The following is a 21407-nucleotide window of genomic DNA, read 5'->3' as shown; positions in this document are numbered from 1 at the left end:
GAAAACGTAAGAGGCGATGGGCAGTACATCCAATTAATAGAAATAGAATTCAATTGCGTCCATTGCATCCATGTCCCGCTTGATCAATAGCTAAACTAAAACTAAAACAAACTGTGCTAAAACTATTCTTGACAGACAGAGCCATAGGACTTGCGACAAAGAGCGCTTTGCATAAAAACGCCGATATACTTTCGTGCTTTTTCGGAACGCGTGTCGCCAAGCGTTCTGTAAAGCCATCGCGACAGAATTGAAAACGCGAGAGCAAATAAACGAGCGTAAAATGCATAAACGTAGTAACTCTATTCAGGGTATCTTGAAACGCGGCGTTTTTGTCAACTCCGCGTTGAGAGGAGAAAAACGCGTGCATAAAAGAGGTCTTAGAGGGAAAAAAAGAAAATTGTTATCTGGACTTTTAGTGGAAATGATAAAGGGGCTTATAATAAACGAAAAAATAAATAAATGCGTGAGCAGGGGTGGCGGAGGGTTAATTTGGGTTGAAAATTTGTGAAAAATTGTATCATTGAGATTTCTGGCGAAAGTTGACGTCAAACAAAAAAGTATCCAATACAAAACTTGTAGATCATGCAAAAATCTGACTTTCGTAGAAGTCACTTTTTAAGATAACCTCAAAATTTCCAAGAAAAATGCGAAAAACAGGTTTTTTCTTATTTTTCGTTTTTTATTTCCCATTTCCGCAAAAATAACTTAATTTTGACGAAACTTACTGAAAGTATACCTTTCTGTGTCTTAAATAACTACAAATTTTTTTAGATAAAAAAATTAAGAAGTTTCCAAGATATTCATTTTTTCCGGTCTGAAACACTTTTTTTCAAAGAAAAATTCTACTAATTCTAAAATCATCGTACAGAGTTCTGCCGGTCATTTTTTTCGATTTGACATACTTTTTGGTGAAATAAAAAATCTGTAACCACAGTTAAAAAAAAATAAATAAAAAATGATTTGTAACAATGAATTTTTCAGTAATTGTTGATAATTTGTTTAAATTTAAAGAAAATTAAAAAACTGATTACACCATTCAAATGTACGCAAAAAATACAAAAAAAAAACTGTCTCTGTTAGGCCCAAAACTTTATTTTTTACAGTATTGCTATAAACCTAAGTCGAATAGTGAATAAATAAAATAAATAATTTTTTTTTTTTTTTTTTTCGTTGGATCGATTAGTGTACTTATTTTTTTTTTTAATTTTGATGAATTCATAAATATACAGTGTGTCCAAGATAGGGATGGGATAGTATTAGGATCTAGGAAACAGTGAGAGATACGGGATGGCTCAGAAAAAAGTTGTGTTTTGTTATACCTAACAATATTCCGTTTAGAAAGTTTTAAAATTCCGGATAGTTCCGGAGATATCCGGAAACACCCGAAATTTTCCATAATCGTTTTTTTTTTCTGGCTTAAGAAAACTCATAAGGATGATATAGAATAATCTGTAACGCAAAACGAAAATAACAAATTAAGATACAATATTCAAATAGTATTTAAATAAATAATATTTGATGCGCATATTTGATTAATTTTCGTCTACTTGCAGACGTATTTCTATATTATAACAAAGAATTTTCACCATACCGCTGTAGGTACAGGTACATCATACCTAATTCATAAAAAATATGAAGTGAAGGCCAATGGAAATTCTACTTCTCTTTATTATCAACCTCTGAATAGAAATCGATTGTTTATTAACTAGAATGAGAATTTCAAAACATAACTGCTGACAATAAAAATAACAATAAAATATTATCGATACACCTTCAGCGTCAAATCGTAAAGTTTACCGCTTTTAACCAATGCTAAAAATACTTTACATTTTTATTTTTATATTTTTTTATTGAGAGCCAAAACTTCGTACGTAACGATGACTGACAATTTTTCCATGTTCAAAGTCCTTCGTCATTGTCTTCGTTTCCACATTGTGTAGAGGAAAGACAAAACGAAAATACCGCCAATTGAAATAACCCACAGAGATTCGTGACGAGACTGGCGGTAAAGATGCGTTGTGATGAAATAATGAATATTAAATCAAGTATGTACTTAAAAAGGCAGGCATCGCAATGCATACCCGTACGTAGAAAAAAAATTATTACGCAATAGAAAACACACGTTGTGTTTATATTTTAGGATACAATGGAGTCTATTTACTAAAACGGAAGTGTACAAAACAAGAGTATTTTTGTTCTAAACACCGTTTTTTTCCAAGGACTCTAAGATCCTTGGAAAAAACGGTGTGGGGAATACAGTTTTTAGTCAAGAATATACACACTTCAGTTCTTTCAGTGATTTGTATTAAAATTTAAATGAAACGACCCTACGAAATCAGTATTAGAAGGGAGGAGGAAAAAAATGTCTCAATTCGGATAGAACATTTCCATCCAAAGCTTTTCTGTCTCGTGGGAAAATTTCCAAAATCAACAACGATGTACCACCACCGAAAAAAACACTGATGAGATCTAATGCCACCTTTTTCTTTAGCTTTTCAACAATCTTAGCAACGTACTGGCTTTTTTCACAATAGCACCCCTTACAAACTCGGAGTGGATTTCTTAATGACAGACATAATACATTAATAACAAGCAGGAATCAAAATCCTGGAAACTACAAAAATGCGCTTAAAATTATTAATAATCAAACTTGTTTAGAAACTCTGGAATCTCATGCTGAAGTAATGACAGCCAAACTTCTTACACCCTGTAGTTAAATACAGTAATAACCACCAGACATATACTGGTTTTAGACTTGTTAGCCCTCATCAGGTGCGACAAATGTTTTGATTAGAGGCGGTATAGCTTTTTGACAGTTTAATCCTCTGAAGTCTTCTTTCAACTACTCTTGAGCAATTGATAAAAAAATTGTGTTTGACTTTACCTTTTTTATAAAGCTTTAGGAATCGCTTTAGAAAAAAAAATGTACATACTGTTTAAAATTTCTAAATATTCTTAAATACATAAAATGGGCTAAGTTTAAAAAAAAACGTTTTTATTTACTTCCTTTTTCAACTAAAAGTTCAAAATCCTTAATTATATAAGTTTGCAGTTTTACAACAAAACGTTGCGGCAAATTTTGATCCCTTCACGCTATGCCTGACCAGATAAAGGCGAATTAACATATTTTTCGCTGGCGCCGACACTAGCCACTAGCCCCAACTTTTCAATGAAGGCCCCCGACTATTGTGTTACATGCAGCAGCATAATAGAGCTTACCATACAATATGATAATATGACAATACGTTACATAGTAGGCATTCCACGTGAGCGCGGTGATTGATGACTGACGGTACGTAGGCGAGATATATCCGAGACCTTCCAGAAGTTGCTCCGTAAAAAAAATCTCAAAGGATTTATTAATTAACTGTGCCCGTGTGCATAACTGTAAATAGATATCGTTATTTTCTCGGTATACTAATGAAAATTATCCTTATGTAAACATTTTATCTTGTCAACACGTGCTACAATAAATTTATGCAGTAATAGTATCTCCTCGAAATACAATGCGGTTGCGTTCAGTTCAGGGAGCGAATCATGCTACATTTTTTATTTAGCAACCTGAAAGATGTAGTGCATGACAAATACTGGTGTAGTTTATGGCATCGGTTTCATAGCTCATGTCGTACATTCAAATCTGTATTATTTTTATGTGTAAAAACATTCCGGTGAGGAATCAGTCACCAGGCAACCAAATATGGATATTTGCAACATGTGTTTTTAGCAAGTCAAGGCTCAATTACAAAACGATCTCGTCTTTATATTCCAAATAAATAATTTCTCATGTGGTTATTTTTATTTGCATCTCTTGGGAGAGTAACATGGGCGTACCTAGGATTTTTGCTAGGAGTAGGTTCAGGGCTGCAAGTTTTATGGAGAAAAAAAACGCTCTTCAAATCCTAAACACTTTTTCGTTTCATTCTAAAAAAAAGTCACGCAATCAGCATTAGCATCCCCCCCCCCCCCGCAAGTGTCCATGGAGAGTAGTTTTTTGTAAAATAAGAGCTACCATATTTTGTAATGATTTTTCTCCATTTCATTTCAGCTTCATAAATTTTAGATTTATCACTTCTATTTTAGAAAATGATAGTGGTAAAGAAAATTAATTTCTTTAATGATATAAATTAACTATACATGTTCAAAATTATGTAACAAGAACCTATCGTGACGTCATTTAGTGCGACCCAGAACACAATCGGCTTCTCGACCGCCTGGTCTACAATTTCCATGAAATGAAACGATTTTCGATAGCACTAAATGACGTCACGAATTAAAGTGACATCTAACATCTGTGTAAAACATTTATTTTGCACGCCAAATAATAATTATTTACTTATTTATTATTATTATTATTTATTTACTATTTAATAAGTAATTATTAGCAACCGCTAAGAGATTTCTAATATTTTCAGTACGATTTTATAAGGATATATAAACCAAACATTTTTCAAAACATATACTTAAAAAATATTTCATAATTTAGTTTGTTATTTAGTAGATACTTTATACAGTGTGTCCCAGAAAGATTGATACACTGCTCTACTGCAGATTAAAATAAGACGAAAAAACTTACCTAGTTAACGCTTACTGAGATATATTCCGCTAATTGTGGTACCACGAAATTACAATTTTTAGATTACATATAAAAGAAATGTTAAACAGAAATAAACAATGACGTGTACCAAATAAAAAGTCTCTAAAATAGTTTTAGTTCGATATTAAAAAATAATGTTTCACGGCATTTAATCAGCCATATCTCACTATAAATTGTTTATACAAGGTAAGTCTAAATCGTCCTATTTTGATCGCAGAAGTGTTTGGTAGAGGGCTGTCTCAATTTTTTTCGGTAATTTTATTATAATAGAGGATAGAGGCTTCATGAAAATTGAAATGTTACACCATATAGTTCGAATGAATTTATGCCGTATCGAATTTCAAAAATACTCAGTGGTATCGAAATGGTTTCTAGTAGCTCCGCCGCGCCGCTGGTTTATGTAAATGTATACACATTCTGTGACTTTTTACTTTTACTTAATTAAGACTAGATCAAGTTTCATCAGGCTAAAGATTTCGTAAGTTATATTTTTTTTAAAATGAACTTCCTATACTTATCTCGAAAAGTAAGCCATTTATAGACTTATAGACATGTTATTATTTTTTCATTGAGCTCAATAATGTCTAAATTTCATTTTTGTTTTTTATTTTTGTAAATTTTTGTCATAGCAGCACTGAATGCTTTGGGTACGTATTTTTAAGACGTGTAACAGCGATTATACTATCTACTAACTGTTTTCTTGGCATGTTTAGAGGAAATGTCTTTAGATACGCGCGAGCGTGCCGTGTTTGACAAAATATGTGACGCCGTATTAAGTTAGCATTAAGCCGTCTTCCAAAAATTAAATAAGAATAGCATTAAAATAAAATAAAGTTACCCATTCTTGACAATCATCAAAACCGTAAATATTATTCTGCAAAAATGTAATCTTATCTGATTATTACATAAGTTACATATCTGAATTAAATTGTGACAAGTTTTATGAGACTATCCTTGTTAAAATAAACAAAAACATTAACTTCCTCCTAAAAAATTTCAGGGATTCTACGATCCTTGAAAACTGAGCAGCACTTATAATAGTTAGGTACTTAAATACATATAAAATTTTTAATTAAATTCATTTCATGTGCTGTTTATCGCTGACGATATTCGTAATTGGCCTTTTTATTTTCATATATCTGTTGTCAGATTTTCTTCAAATTTCACTCACAAATACTTGGAATGACCAGTTCAAAAATATTTTATAGGTATTCTTTTTGATGGATCGCGAATCATTTCAGTAAAAATATTATAGGTACCCTTATTATTTTTTATCACAATATTGTTATTACACCCGGTATTATTTATTTATTTGCAGACTTGACGAATATAATCTATCTACCACATCTACCACAACGATACCGGAATCTGATGAAGATGAGGACACCGAGGGGGACACGTTATAATAAAAAATTTGTTACATAGGCATGACAAATTAAAAACATTCTATTGTTAATTGTATTCATACGGATTATAAGAAAAGACGGGGCCATAGAAATAATTCACTTCTTCCTAAAACTCACGATGTTTTTCACATGAACCTTATTATTGATTTTTACGTCCTGTATTTTTCAGCCTTCAACTCTTTTTTCTCCTTTGTTTTATTTATAGCTTAATCTTTAGCATAAACTGTACCATTACCATTATATTCAACCCTCTACCTATCCGATGTGAGTCACTTCCTGAGAACATCAATTTTATTGGATCCGTATAATTTGACGTATTAATTCTGTGTGAATAAGAAGGTTCAAGGTCAGGATTCACATCATGAGGAAATATTTTACAGAACAGAGAAGGAAAGCTGCCGTGCTTTCACCAAAATCTTTAAAACAACCATTTATGTAACACGAAAAAGTTTTTGTTAATTCATGGAGAAGACGAACTTGTCATTACATTTAATATAATTATGTTACCTATATTTAAACATACTGGATATATGATATAAGTTTAATGTCAGAGCGATGCATTTGCAGAAAGAAATTATGCAAGAAAGAATATGAGGAAAATACAATTTAGTTTTTCCTCAACGCTCTCAATAAAACTTTAACCAAAATAATCAATAAAGTAATTTTTACGTTTAAAGGACAAAGGATTGTAACCATGCTAGTTTTATAGAACCCATACTATTAAAAACATATAAAATGTATGGATAATGGAAAAATTTACATATACCAATACGTTCTCAAAAATCATGGTAACAATATTATAAAACGATTTTCTACTTTCCGTTTGTTGTTTTGCATGATCTTATCGACATTTTCTCGGAAAAATTACGTTATCATTGTTTTACAGTAGACCGCAATCTGGAAAATATTAAATGTTTGTGTTTGTAAAATTGTACGATCCATTAAATTAGTACTCTGCTGAAAATATTTTACACCAATTCCGCCAGCCTTTAAATAATCTTTGAATTTGCACAAGATCGTAAAATTCGTAGGTACTTATTATATGATATAATAGGTACGAACCTCGATAACGACTTAAAGTACTTAAGTATTATGTATTAGAATTACTAAACGTGAATTTTAAATATTTTCTTTCTTTACTAGAAATGACCAACTTTCTAATGTATTATTGATAATACATATTGATATCCCTATGGCATAAGTATACAGTTATATAGGTATTATCAAAGATGTTATCACAATAAACAAGTATTATTTCATAAGCAGAATTATATAAAAAGGTGCTAGGTTTGTCGCTTATTGTCAATTTGTGAAATTCGAGCATAAACTTTTTTCTTAACACACATTTCAAAACAAATGTTTTTGAAATACACGTAGTGTACCTACCTACTGAAATTTATGAGAATAGGCACCGGATTTAATGAACAGGGTAAAAATTCTAACTAGCACTAAATGCAGGTGATCTGAGCTAAATATAACGGGATATTAACAGTAGGTACATAACATGCATGGAGGCACAGCGTTATTTAAAGCTAGCTATAATAAAAAATAATTTACTATTAAACCAGCTAATTACCTATAACGTACTTTTTATTAGGTAAACCTAGAACTCAGCATTTCTAATACATTTAATTTAACTAGTTATTTGAAATGTTTATCATATTAGCCTATCTAAAACAAATAAAGTGTAACATTATATTGACAGCAAAGATAAGAATAAAAGAAAAATCATTCAGTGTTGGCCTGAATATACACAATCTAAGCTCAATTCTTATGTTACTTATTTTTAAACATTACAAAGCAAAAATATGACCAGAGCAAATATATCGATTTCCCCTGTATGAATTTAGAAACCGCGTAGGGTTTTCGTACACAAACCGGCATATGGAATGAATAGACCTACCTCAATTTGAATAGACACCTCTCCTTGAAAAGTTAACGATTTTAAGTTCGGCACAAGAGACAGTCGGTAATGTTTCGGCTTGACGGTTCCCGGGAGTCTCTCAAATGGTTTACCTTCAGGCATTTTTCTCGTGATCTCCTCAAGAACCGAATAGTATCTGTTACTACAACTAAAATCACTACTACGGTACGGGTACTGTAGCCGTCGCCCCACTGACACCGCAACCGAATGAACGAGGCGCAAGCGGACTGAATCGCGGGGGGCGGGACGCTTTTTACAGTGCTTTAACGGTACTTCACCAATGCACCAATTTTTATTGACCGCCCGTTTGCCGCCGGTAGAAAGAATGGCCCTTTTCTGAACTAAACGCGAGAGAAGGGTTGAGATACTTTTTGACGTTAATACCAAATTTTTGACAAGACGCATGATACCGGGAATTAGCACGTGCTACAATCATTTCTGATGTATTCTATTCTTACTCAGTTGACAGTATGAATGGAATGAACACTTCATTTACTCGACGTGCTAGGCAACCAAGATTACATATTTTTGTATGTATTATTTACCACTTGTATACACAGTTTTTAAATGTGGCAAAAGCATTTTGTTAAAATAAAGACTTAGTTGATTGACGAATAATAAATTAAAAATAAATTTTAAAATAGAATAGAATTCTAAAAGCATGTTGTACCGCCCTGGCAGATTATGTACCTATGGCCTATGGCTTCTACATAACAGTATGCAAAACACTTATAGAAATGTGCGTACTCTTCTTATTTACATTTACAGCATTACATTTACAAAATAATTACTCTACAATAATAATATAATTGTCAAACTAACTTTTAAAAGAATGGAAATGGTTTTAATATAAACATTTTTAAATCCCCGCCGGAAATGTTCTAGAGAAGTGACGTCAGTCATGGCATGCGTTCTAAATAGGAAATTCAACCATTGACGTCCACAATTTATTATTAGTCATCATTATTTGTGTTTTGGTTTGCTGCCCATGTTTATGAGTGGTAAACATTAGTAAGCGAAATTGATAAAGACTGGTGGAAAACGGATTACCACCTCACGTGCCTTCTTAAAAAGATAATGTTCGCATCGTTTTGCTATGGTAAGTAAAATTGTTGGTGTTTATTTTTAAGCTGTCAAAATCCTTGACCCATATGAAAATATATTGTTTTTTTTAGGCGGAAATATCGCAAGAAGACGCAAACCTCTCCAGTTACTTGCAGAAACTGGAACTAGATTGTAGTTCCAAAAAGAAACCCGTACCGGAGCCTCATACTAACCCTTTCATGAGGCGTCGAAGATCAAAATCCCTTTCTTCGATTAATTTTGGTTCCTCATGTGACTGCATAAAAAGGAACCAGAACATTAGGCACACGACATCATTTAAACGACCTAACAAGAAAATATTACGTGAACCTGTACTAAAATTCATAAGATGTAAACACAACAGCAGTGAGACTAAACCACACACAACAAAAACACATAAGTCACATAAAAAGAAAGAAAAACTGTTTGGACAATGCTCCAGTCACAACGATCAAGATTTTAAGTCGATAATTGATGCCTGTGAACAATTAAGTTTAGATAGTAGTGATGTTAATTTAAGTAATTATTCAGCACCCAGCTTTACGAGGGCCCGCTCACAATATAATGTACAAAAATCAGACAGTACAAATTCAAACATGGGTACTTGCTCCCACCAGGCTCGAATGAATGTAAATCCTCCTTGTGACATAACAATTGACGAACTAGCTAGTTATTTTGAAACCTTTGTGCATATACCGAAAAAGATGAGTTCGATGGCCGAGATGATGTATATCTGATTAATATTGTGTGGTTTAATTACTTATACTGTCTTTTCTGCATGAAAATGTTAGTGTCTTAGTGTGTACTGTATCTCCTTCAGTAAGTTTACAGGGTTACAAAAATTATAAATTGAAACTGTTTTCGAATTATACAGTAATGGGGAAAAGCCAAATAAACGATGTTTCAGTGATCATATATATTTTTTTTATAAACATTTACGTAAGTTACATTTGTAGATGATCACATCGATTTTTCAGTTGTCAAAGAAAGTATAAACATGGGCTACGCTCAAAATATTAGCCCTACCACGGTGATGTAAGTAAGTGAATAAAGATAATTATTGACAAGTTTAAATTATATTTGTGTCCAAATTCTGGTAAATAATAAACCACAAAGTCTACATTATTTTTTCTAAATTGGTACAGAAAAATTTTATACAATTTATTTTAATGTGAAATTGTGTAATTACAGAAAATTTACTCAGATTTCAAAAATAAAAAAATGTGTTTAAATTTACTGCAAGTTACGGTCTAGGAGTTTTTATATTTGATTAAATATGGGCTATAGTGTTTAAATTTTTGTGCTAACTGATCTCTAATGTCTACGCCTTAATTTAAAAAGGAATGCGGTCCTGAAATGTCATCTTGGGTCTGTTAGTGTTCTTTTATCAGTGGTCTGTTGACCAGTCACAGTCCAAGGACTCCAAACTCCAAGGCCATTATTCCATGGCTAGAAATTGGCCTCAATGATTTGGGATCGAGGGGGATTATCCCTCTTTATCCTGCCTCATCTCGTGTAGGCCTGGACAGCCTTCGTAGGTGGGCCCCATCCGTCGTCTACCCCGACCGCAAATGCGGCCGGTGTAGGCGCTTTGTGGGACCTCCTTTTGTCCTGGCTGGGCCCCGCCGGCTAGGGCCCTTTCTTCTGGCGCTCTTCTTGCTTCGCCGGCTCGTCTGTGTAAACCCCGGGGGTAGTGTCATGTTTATGTGTGGTATGGTTTGGTAGGGTAGTGCGGCTATGAAGCCTGGGACGCGCTTTGCTAAGGTGGCCCTTAGCCCAGCGCGGGAGGGGAGGGGAAAGCAGGGTATGGAGGGTGTGTATGTGTATGTGTGTGTGTGTGTGTGTGTGTTGTTGTCTTCGTTTCTTGATCCTGGCTGTCTGAAACAGAAAAGATTAGTGGTCGGTGGGGGGGGAACTCCAAGGTTAATAGAAGCCTTGGTCACAACTCACAATCCGTACTCCGCCACTCCTGTGCTACTGGCTAACTACATTCAGCCGGCAGAATCGATAAGCATAAGCATATTCGCCAATTTACGAATACGTATCATCTAAAACCTGTAATAAGCACGTTTAGTGCCATATGCCATATTCGCATGAAGATTTGCTCTTGTTTCTAGATTGTGACAGCAAAAAAATTTTTGATACCGCTGACATAATCCCTTCCCATTCCATTCTCACCTTTTGTTTTCAGAAAGATGCAAAGTGCGCAAACTCCCAGATTGCTTGCATCCATTTGCAAACGGGCAGTTACCGGGTGTTTTTGCGGAGTTAAAAAAAAATAAATAATTTTGTCATTTATTAATCAACTAGAAAAGTGATATAGTTTAGTTTTTCTCATTTCTTAAATATTGTGAATTAAAAATGGCGACTCAACCACACAGCAGAAAACGAGTTTGTTACTACTATGACAGTAAGTACAATTTTTCTTATTTTTATTGTAGTTAATGAAGCGTATTAATTAAATCCTTTTATAAATTTGTATAAGTTACATTACAAATATTATTATCATGTCCGTGTTGCTCGTATATTTTATTTCTTCGCGGATATTTTTCTTTCGTCACACTGTCATAAAAAGTATGATATTCGAAAGTATAACTCGAGAATCCTTAGGTAGACTTTAGGCTGCTGTAGATTTTGTGCCACGGCATTGGTTCTCGGAAGATGTGACGTAAGAATGATGCTTGTCCATACAGTACTTCGATGAGATATTGAAAGTCGTCTATAAATTTCTGCTATTTTTGAAAAAAGTATATCACAATGAATGTAATGAAATTAATTTATAGGTGACATCGGTAATTATTATTATGGCCAGGGACACCCTATGAAGCCCCATAGGATTCGTATGACCCATAATTTGCTGTTAAATTACGGACTTTATCGAAAAATGGAAATATATGTAAGTTCTAATTCTTTGGTTTAATAAAATTTGCATGTATAATGCGTATTATGTATTTATATTTTTCTTCCTGATGATGCATATGGCACTTTTTTTCAAAATTTTAGAGGCCCCACAAAGCAACAGCCGAAGAAATGACCAAGTTTCATTCCGATGACTACATAAGATTTTTAAGGTCAATAAGACCTGATAATATGTCTGAATATAATAAACAGATGCAAAGATTTAATGTTGGGGAGGACTGTCCTGTATTCGATGGTCTCTATGAATTTTGTCAGCTTTCTGCTGGTGGTTCAGTAGCTGCTGCAGTAAAGTTGAACAAACAGGCCTCAGAGATTTGCATTAACTGGGGTGGGGGCTTACATCACGCTAAAAAGTCTGAGGCCTCAGGATTTTGTTATGTTAATGACATCGTGTTGGGTATACTGGAACTCCTGAAGTATCATCAACGTGTCTTGTACATCGACATTGATGTTCATCATGGCGATGGTGTAGAAGAAGCTTTTTACACAACCGACCGAGTCATGACTGTTTCATTTCACAAATACGGCGAATATTTTCCCGGCACTGGTGACTTACGTGATATTGGTGCGGGCAAAGGGAAGTACTATGCCGTTAACATTCCACTCCGAGACGGTATGGACGACGAGTCGTATGAAAGTATCTTTGTTCCAATCATAAGTAAGGTTATGGAGACATTTCAACCGAGCGCTGTGGTCCTGCAATGTGGAGCAGATTCTCTCACGGGAGATCGTTTAGGGTGTTTCAATTTAACCGTGAAAGGACATGGCAAATGTGTAGAATTCGTAAAAAAATACAACCTACCTTTCATGATGGTCGGAGGTGGAGGTTACACCATTAGGAACGTGTCCAGGGCGTGGACTTACGAAACCTCCGTAGCACTGGGCGTCGAAATAGCCAATGAACTACCTTATAACGACTACTTTGAGTATTTCGGACCCGATTTTAAACTGCATATCAGCCCGAGCAATATGGCCAACCAGAACACGCCGGAGTATCTAGAAAAAATCAAGACCAGGCTATTCGAGAACCTGAGGATGTTACCACATGCTCCAGGGGTCCAAGTCCAAGCTATTCCGGAAGATGCAATCAATGAAGAGTCTGACAATGAAGATAAAGTAGACAAGGACGAGAGACTACCTCAGAAGGACATCGATAAGAGAATCGTACCGGAAAATGAATTTTCTGACAGTGAGGATGAGGGTGAGGGCGGTAGGAGAGACAATCGAAGTTACAAGGGTAGGAAACGTCCTCGACTCGACAAAGGCGGCGATAACAAAGATGCTAGCGATGAAAAGTTGAAGGACGATGTTAAATCCGAGAAAGGTTAGTGCAAATAATTCTGACTTTTCAGGAGATAGATTTTGGTTACGACTACGGCTTTCGTTGTAATTTAAATATTTTGAATCAATTTTCGGACGATTAACTAATATTGAAAAACAGTTTTATTTATCAATAAATAGTTAAAACTTTGCATGAAATAAAATACATACACACTTTGACGTAGATAACGTGAATGCTTGCATTTAACGAAACAAAAGTTTGTTTTGTTTGTAAAAAAGACATTCTTTTTCAGCGTCTGTGGAACAGGAGAGTAGATGAAAATTTCAGGCAAAACTCGTAACATAGGTGTGTATAATAGTTACAAGGCAAAAATCGTAGAAGAATTATTTAGGTCGAGCTTAAATATTTTTTTATCTAGAGTAGAATGATTCTTATAGGTTTTTATGCTTTTTACAGTAGTAGTTGAAGTAACATAGTATGAATATTCTCAATATTTCTATTGTCATCGGAAATGAAAAACTGTTAGAAATTTTCTTTAATATTTGCTTTAGGTATAGCTGGGAAGACTTCTATATGAATTAACTTTTCTGCATGTAAAATGCGTATTTTAATATATCTATATTTTTAATATGTTAATAGCGGGTTTGGGTTTAATTAACCAGTAGAGGATGCTATACAGGGTGTTTTTAAATGAACTAGAAAAAATGGTACCAGTGACTGTACAGCCAAAAATAAGAAGATTGAAGTAAAAATAACTTATATGAATGTGGCACCCTGAGGCGATATACCCTCCTAAAGGAGGGGATTGAAATTCACATTTTAATTTTTTTCTTTGACATGAGGAACTCTAAAGACACGAAACTTGGTATGAGCATTCTATCAATAAAGAAACGTTTCAATATTTGTTCGAATCATTGGCTTATTTTATAAAGGAGTGAAACAGTCCCCATTGCAATATTTTATTAGAAATTCTTTATATGAAGCAAATTATTTATTTAAAAATATTTATTGGGAAGACTGATTTATTGCGCAACTTTTTTACGTCTTTTAATTTTTCGATAAAACCGAGTTTTCTAGTAAAAAAATTAGATGCGTCATCGTTCACTAAATTGCGAAAATTTGTAAAAATAAAGTAGGCGGATGTCATAACGAATAAATTGTTATTTATCATATTAATAAATTGACACTCTGTCAATACGCTGGTCATTTAATAATAACATTAAGAATAATTTGCTATTAATCAATGAAAAATGTTCGATAACTTATGACAATGGAACATGTATTAGGTAAAGTTATTTATCTGAAATAAAATTTAATACAAACGAAAAACAAGAAATGCAAAATTAAATTTAAAGAATACTCTCGAAATAATTTCCATTTAGCTGCAAGCATAACCTAATACGTCTGTTGAAGATATAACACACTCGCACAAACAGTTCTTGGTTATCGCGAAGGTCATCTGCTGCCTGAAATATTCTTAAGCGTAGTTCTTCTAAGGAGGCAACAGGAGTGGCATACACTATAATTTTTATGTATCCCCACAAAAAGAAATCCATAGGTGTTAGGTCAGGTGAACGTGCAGGCCAAGAAACGGGGGCATCACGACCACGACCAATCCAGCGATTCGGGTAATTTAAATTTAACCATTCTCTAAGGGCAGGCACCCCATTGTGCGTGTACCACATCACCAGACCTGTAGCAAGGAATGATGAAAGATTTTCGTTAAAAAATCTAAGATACTCGGCCGCTCCCAGCCTGTGTGGAAGAATAAAAGGACCTACAATTCTCATCCAAACGTTTAAATTGAAATTATGTTGACATCTTGGAACAAATATTTCATGAGTATTTTCTTCCGACCATGAATGAACATTATGAAGGTTTACTGCACCTACTCTAGGAACATTTTCTTCATCGGTGAAAAGTATATTCATTAGGAAATTTCAATTCTTGCACGGGTTGATGGTGAAAAGGGTATAAAAGATTTTCATGAGCTACATTTCACACAAGACTGAGAAACTTGCAGTTGCCTGGACACCTGTCTTGTGCTTGTACCACAGTCTTGTTGTAGATGTTCCAGTATAGCTTCCTCAGTTTCAACAGTTCGGAATTACGCCTTCTTCCGGCACCCTCACGATTGGGCTGAATTTTACCAGTTTCGGGAAGCCTTTCCACCAAGGCCAATGTTTGTCTATGAGGAATCGGTCGGTTTGGATATCTTTGGTGGTATAATCTTACTGCAGCTTTACTATTTTTTCTAGATTCGAAAAACACTTCGAAATATTATTCGAATGACTATTCGTCATTCGAATAATATTTATACCAATGACGAATATGTCGAGCATGTCGACATATTCGTCATTGGTATAAATATTATTTGCCATAATTATTCTGATTATAAATTAATCAATTGGTACTAATTATTGGTTGGCAGAAAGTGTCAATTTATTAATATGATAAATAACAATTTATTTGTTATGACATCCGCCTACTTCATTTTTACAAATTTTCGCAATTACCCCTTTAGTGAACGATGACGCATCTAATTTTTTTACTAGAAAACTATCGGTTTTATCGAAAAATTAAAAGACGTAAAAAAGTTGCGCAATAAATCAGTCTTCCCAATAAATATTTTTAAATAAATAATTTGCTTCATATAAATAATTTCTAATAAAATATTGCAATGGGGGTTGACTGTTTCACACCTTTATAAAATACGCCAATGATCGAACAAATATTGAAAAGTTGTCTCTTTATTAATAGGATGCTCATACCAAGTTTCGTGTCTCTAGCATTCCTCATGTTAAAGAAAAAATTAAAATGTGAATTTCAATCCCCCTCCTTTAAGAGGGTATATCGCCTCAGGGGTGCTACTTCCATATAAGGTATTTTTACTTCAATCCCCTTATTTTTGGCTCTACATTCACTGGTACCATTTTTGCTACTTCATTGAAAAACCCCCTGTATATACTCATCTAGGACCTAATTTTCCAGAATTATTACTAATTTTCATAGAATATGGCTATTAAATATTTTTTTGTGATAAATAAAAAGTATATTATGTATGTGGCACCAGTCAATGTTGCAAATTACACCACTGGCTTGCATTGAAAAATTTGCATTGTTTTATTTAATTTCTGCATTTTAAAAATGATTTTATAATTATTTATTAAACGATTTAAAATAGTGTAGTCACGTTAATTCTTCTTGGAAGAGGTGCTGAAGTTGTTGCCAGAAACTAATGGAAACTACTTTCCATACCAAAAGTGTTCCTGACTTCGACTACCAAACTTCTACAAGATATTCTTTGGTCAAAATTAAGACAAACTCCAAACACTGCAACCCCCTGTCCTTGTGAAGATATAGCAATTTGAAGGTGACCTAAAAAACATTTACCAAATTTGGTACGGAAGCTTCAGCTGCTTATATCTCTGTAAGGTGGCGAAATTAACCCCTAGTTAATTTGATATTTTTGTTTTAATTCTGGCTAATGGACGAGTGTAGAAGTTCGGCAGCCCAATTAAAGGATACGCTATATATTTGATAGGAAATAATTAGAATCTGCTTTTAATTATTAAATACACTAGTAAGCAAAACTCGCTCTGCTCTGACATCTCTTGCGGGTGTGTTTATGCTTATGGCAAGGTAGTCGCACAACTAGATACTCTAGCAGGGTAGTACATGCCGGTTCATGCAAGATACTACTTGCTAGTGTAGAAGGTTCAGTCTGAAGGTTTTTCAGAAAGTAGTAAGTCACCAAAGAGCATTTTGCACAAAGTGGATATACAGGGCGTAACTTTGAATGGGTGTTATATTTATATGGAGGCTACCTTCAATCTTTAGAAACACATATTGTAAGTTTGGTTCCTTAAATTTCATTGTGGAAACTGAATTTGTATTACTCGTGCGAGATAAGCCCTATCTTTCCGCTTGCTTTTTAGGTCGGTAGATAGCTGTCTAGCCTACTCTATTTATTTGCGTGCGGTAATCATACTTGTCACATGCGAATTGACAATAACACACGCAACATTTAAATACACACTCAAAAATGTCGCCTAAACTGAAAAAAAATGTGTAGACCTCACACCGGGGCTTTGCCCCTGGACTTTAAAATTTCATTGCAATCGTAATAAAAAATAGTATGTGGAAGTCATGCGGTTGTCTATTGCTCACTTGCGCGGATTAGCGTAAAAACGTATAGTATTTTGTTAAGAATTTTATAACTTTTTTATAATACCTGTTTTAACTTTCGTAAATATGCCCCTATGAACTTTTATGAACAAGTCGTGACTACGTGCAATTGTCTACATCATTTGAGTATGTAGTGACCGTATTATATTCAGTTTTCACAACGGAATTTTGAGAAAATAATCCTATGATATGTATTTCTAGAGCTGAAAAGTAAGCTTTTTATTTTTGAATTTCATCTCGTCCATCTTTTTCTTTTATTACAATTACTTCTGCTTTTTCTTCATTATTATTATGTTAGCAACTGCAAACTGCAAGAAGTATGTCGATGAAATTTTGGGTACATGATTTGTTGAAGTAAAAATGTTATAGTCTTTCCGAAGTCAAACGATCATGTAAAAAAACGACTGGCAATAAAATTTAATGAGTTTCATAGCTGTATCTAAAAAAGTTTTCAGCTAAAGGAAAAAACATATAATAATTTGTATATAATGTGTAGAAAATGTCTGTGTTCATTTGGCCAACAACATATTTTAATTATTTATGTCCTCAAACAATTTTATTATATTAATGGTAAATTTCATTTTGTTCTGTTTCAAAAGGTCTCCAAAATGCCATGTGGTAATAATATTAGTAAACAAAATATCCCTCTTATTTCTCCCTTTCGCGATTGTAATATGAATGATTAATAGAAGGTGCCTATAATAAATTAAAATTACCTGAATCACACCAAATTCCGCATTGCTGCACTGCACTGCTAGGCAATTTGTCAATCACTTGTCAGCAGCTGAGATTTATTGCTCAGTCGCCCAGTTTGGCTGTCTGTGTACGACATTTGCCCGCGCGCACGTTCTTCACCTGGGCGTATACATTTCTACCACCTCCACGTTTAGTTCGACCAGACCTGTGTATGGGTATGACTAAATAAATATGGGAACAAGTTTTTCAAATATTTCAATGCCGAGTTTCTGCGTCAGTGACCGAACCTGGCACATACTGCCAACCTCTTGGTTCTTTAACTGAGTTCGGAAAGACTATACGACTAAGTATAAACAGCATGTCTTGCAGTACCCACATGTCTGAAGACATTTGCTAACTATCCGCTTCTTAGTATCGGTGAGCTTTAAATCTACTTATTTTCGTTCGAGCGGAAATGCTTTACATTTCTTTGATTTTGAACATAATGAAGAAAATGCCTTCTCAAGCATGCGGAAATATCTGTAATGTTTAGAAAACTTCCAGCATGAATTTGGAAGAGTATATCGTATATAACTTTTCTCTTGCCATTACTCGATGAAAGATACAGTTCATTTCATTTACCTACAGATATACTTTTTTTTTAGGTGATGACATAATATCAAGTCCAGAGGACACAAAGAAAGACACAAGTTCTACTCCGCCATGATTATATCATATAATTAAAAAAATGATACGTATTAAGAGTAAATTCACATACAAGGATAGTAATTTAATTTTTTTACCTCTTAATGTAAGAAATTGCACCACATTCAATAGTAAGTGGTCTAGTGCTACGAGAATAACATTTTATACTTGTCTTTCTTAAAAAAGTCAATATTTTAATAACTAAATGTGTTATCTGTACTGTGTACAAGATGTATTTTAGTTTCATATATTTTTTTGTAGGTATAATTTTTTCGATACGCTGTTACATTACACTAGTGCAAAATTACTTTTAGTTTGATGTGTCTGAAATTTGTAGGCGCGTGAGTGGATATTATGTGTGAAATGTTTGTTGATAGATGGATTGCATGTGCGTTGTACATAATTTTTTCTGTTTTTCGACTGCATTTAGTTTGATGTTTCGAACTATTGACTGGTATCGTGAAATAGTTTCATTAGTGATTTATTATATTTTAAAGATTTGTAATTTCTTTTTCAACATTGTAGTAGTTGTATTAAAATAAATTATATGTAAAATTACTGTTTTTTCGTTTTCGCGATACAGAATGTTAAATTTTGAAAATAATTTCATGTTCATCAAAATCTTGCCAGACTTTTGGTGTAGAGTGGTGAAACATACGGGTGACAATTTATTAGTTTTAAGGCAGGGTACTTTAAATCCCGATTAAAATTGGTCAGTAATTAATGCAGATTAAAAAATAATCATTAATAAATATCTATTGCTGTACTTTGAGCTACGTGGACTAGGACTAGAGACATTTGCAAAGGTGGCCTCATAAGTAAAATTATTATAAGAGAGAGGGATACAGGAGCGGCTTAAGTTAAAATTTTTACCCGGGCGAGACGGTAATTTAGCGTCCCTTCTCCCCAAAAATCATCATGGTGGAGAACAATTATAAAAAAATAATGGTTTTGCTGTAGCGATGCACTCTAGTGTAGCCTACACTATACTGTGTAGGTATGTTACGTTGTAATAAGAAAATTATTTTTCATGTTTGAATTTTCAATTTTCACCGCAGATTTGGCGCCCCGAGCAGTCACCAGCTTCATGAATTTATTCATAAAGTTCTTGAGGAATTAGAACATATTCTAATTTTCTTCAAATTCTGCGTGAAATTCAGAAGTACCAACCCAACAAATTTCCAGCCTTGGATCAGTAATGAGGTTATGTTATTGGAATCTTTGAGCATATACTACTGGAGCCAGCGTCTCAGTGAGCGAGAGTGTAGCGGAGGTTTAGAGAGAGAGATAGTGTGTGGTATAGGGGGGGGTATATGCTATATCTTTCTAGCAGCACGCGATTGCATGTTGCTAGAGAGAGATGGCATGTACACTCTTATACCTCTCTCCCTCTAAACCTCCGGGCCACTGGGATGCTGCCTCCAGTAGTATATGATATGCTCTAAGATTGGAATATGTAAATAATTGTGTGGCGTCGTACTAGGTTTGTATTGTTTTTACTGATATTTTACTTACAAAAACTAATATTTATATGTATAACGTGCGTCAAAACGGTACCGCTGTTGTACCACTACAACTATGAGTTTTGAAATTTATTTGCTTCTTTTTGTTGGTAGAGCTGATTNAAGTAAACATTCAGAAATTGGAGTGAACTCAGTGAAAATATATTTAATAACATTTTATATGTACATATATAATCGGCTATAGTACAGAGCATGCCGTGACAATCTTTTGAATTTGAATGCAACCCACATTGCAACCGCGCCTAATTATGGAGCATGCGCAAAGCACACGGAGTACGTCTCACCCCCACTTTTTGGAAACAAGGTCATCCATTGAAACTATAGGTAATAATCAGTATAGGATAGAAGTATGTGATTAATTCATGAAGAACTTCGTGTAAAACAGCTATTAGAAGTTTAAAATTTTTGTGTTGGTTGCACTAATATTGTGATGGATAACTAGAGATTTCTAACCTCAATCTTCAATGTGTGTTGCTGGTGCGTTGCGTTGTTTTGACTGTGTTTCGAACATAATTTCATATAAACCTACCTACTAATCGTTAAAATCAAGAAGTTGTAACAAATGTTAAATTTCTTATAAAATACTATGAACAGCCGCTTTCTTTAGTCGGAATGTGTTTACAAAAAAACTCCTAATCCCATTTATTTAAATTATCTCCTTGATTTCGAACTGTACACACGCGCTGATCATTAATAAATTGAATTAATTCTTCGTCATCTTCAAAAATGCCCTTAAAATCGAAATTTATTTCAAAACAAAAGTTCGTAGAATTATACGAAAGTGGATTATCTGTTTATCTGCTGCAAAAAAAATTCTAATTTGAATTAACGAAATAATAAATGTCATTCGGTCGAATTCTACTGTTGATTAACTCAACGATCCATTTTTTCAGTTTGAGATATTTTGATACTTAGCTGCTGTGCACGTGTTTTAATGTAAATAAATTAATAACTTCACAATCAATCTTCAACTATCGTGTAACTTGTTTCCCGTAAGTCGTAAAAGAGGCTTAGAGCCCTGATTATAGGTAAGTAGATACCTACATTAATAAAAAAGAAATTGATGGAAGTAGATAGGTGTAACAAATAAAAGAAACAGGTACCTACT

General features: G+C 33.9%; 3 protein-coding genes across 4 annotated transcripts in view; 2 read left to right on the top strand and 1 right to left on the bottom strand.

The window, feature by feature from the left end:
* Nucleotides 1-8145, bottom strand: part of LOC108914205 (puromycin-sensitive aminopeptidase) — a 51769-nt gene extending 43624 nt beyond the window's left edge. The window contains exon 1 of the mRNA XM_018719957.2: nucleotides 7904-8145. Within this exon, the coding sequence (XP_018575473.1) occupies nucleotides 7904-8026 (123 nt within the window). The 5' untranslated portion in view covers nucleotides 8027-8145. The remainder of the gene's footprint in view (nucleotides 1-7903) is intronic.
* A 708-nt stretch (nucleotides 8146-8853) lies between these two features.
* LOC108914207 lies at nucleotides 8854-9920 on the top strand. The gene is made up of 2 exons (XM_018719961.1): nucleotides 8854-9023; nucleotides 9100-9920. The coding sequence occupies exons 1-2, from the start codon at nucleotides 9021-9023 to the stop codon at nucleotides 9742-9744; spliced, it is 648 nt and encodes a 215-aa protein (XP_018575477.1). The 5' UTR covers nucleotides 8854-9020; the 3' UTR covers nucleotides 9745-9920.
* A 1306-nt stretch (nucleotides 9921-11226) lies between these two features.
* Nucleotides 11227-19334, top strand: LOC108914206 (histone deacetylase Rpd3). Of its 2 annotated transcripts, XM_018719960.1 has the most exons (5): nucleotides 11227-11417; nucleotides 11791-11903; nucleotides 12011-13250; nucleotides 13501-13553; nucleotides 18737-19334. In XM_018719960.1, exons 1-4 carry the CDS (start codon nucleotides 11369-11371, stop codon nucleotides 13524-13526), a joined length of 1428 nt encoding a protein of 475 aa, XP_018575476.1. In that variant the 5' UTR covers nucleotides 11227-11368; the 3' UTR covers nucleotides 13527-13553; nucleotides 18737-19334. The 2 variants fall into 2 exon arrangements, with proteins under 2 accessions (XP_018575476.1, XP_018575475.1); XM_018719959.1 differs by lacking the exon at nucleotides 13501-13553.
* The last annotated feature ends 2073 nt before the right edge of the window (nucleotides 19335-21407 follow it).

The sequence above is a fragment of the Anoplophora glabripennis genome, unplaced genomic scaffold, assembly GCF_000390285.2.
Source record: "Anoplophora glabripennis isolate ALB-LARVAE unplaced genomic scaffold, Agla_2.0 scaffold634, whole genome shotgun sequence".
NCBI classification, from domain to species: Eukaryota; Metazoa; Arthropoda; class Insecta; order Coleoptera; family Cerambycidae; genus Anoplophora; species Anoplophora glabripennis.
The sequence above is the reverse complement of the archived record's forward strand: the minus strand, read 5'-3'. Positions and strand labels throughout refer to the sequence as shown.

Coding starts and splice junctions, on each gene's coding strand:
- LOC108914206 (XM_018719959.1), top strand. CDS start 11,369: ATGGCGACTCAACCACACAGCAGAAAACGAGTTTGTTACTACTATGAC. Junction 11,418..11,790: donor AGTTTGTTACTACTATGACA/GTAAGTACAATT, acceptor ATTAATTTATAG/GTGACATCGGTAATTATTAT. Junction 13,251..18,736: donor CGATGTTAAATCCGAGAAAG/GTTAGTGCAAAT, acceptor CTTTTTTTTTAG/GTGATGACATAATATCAAGT.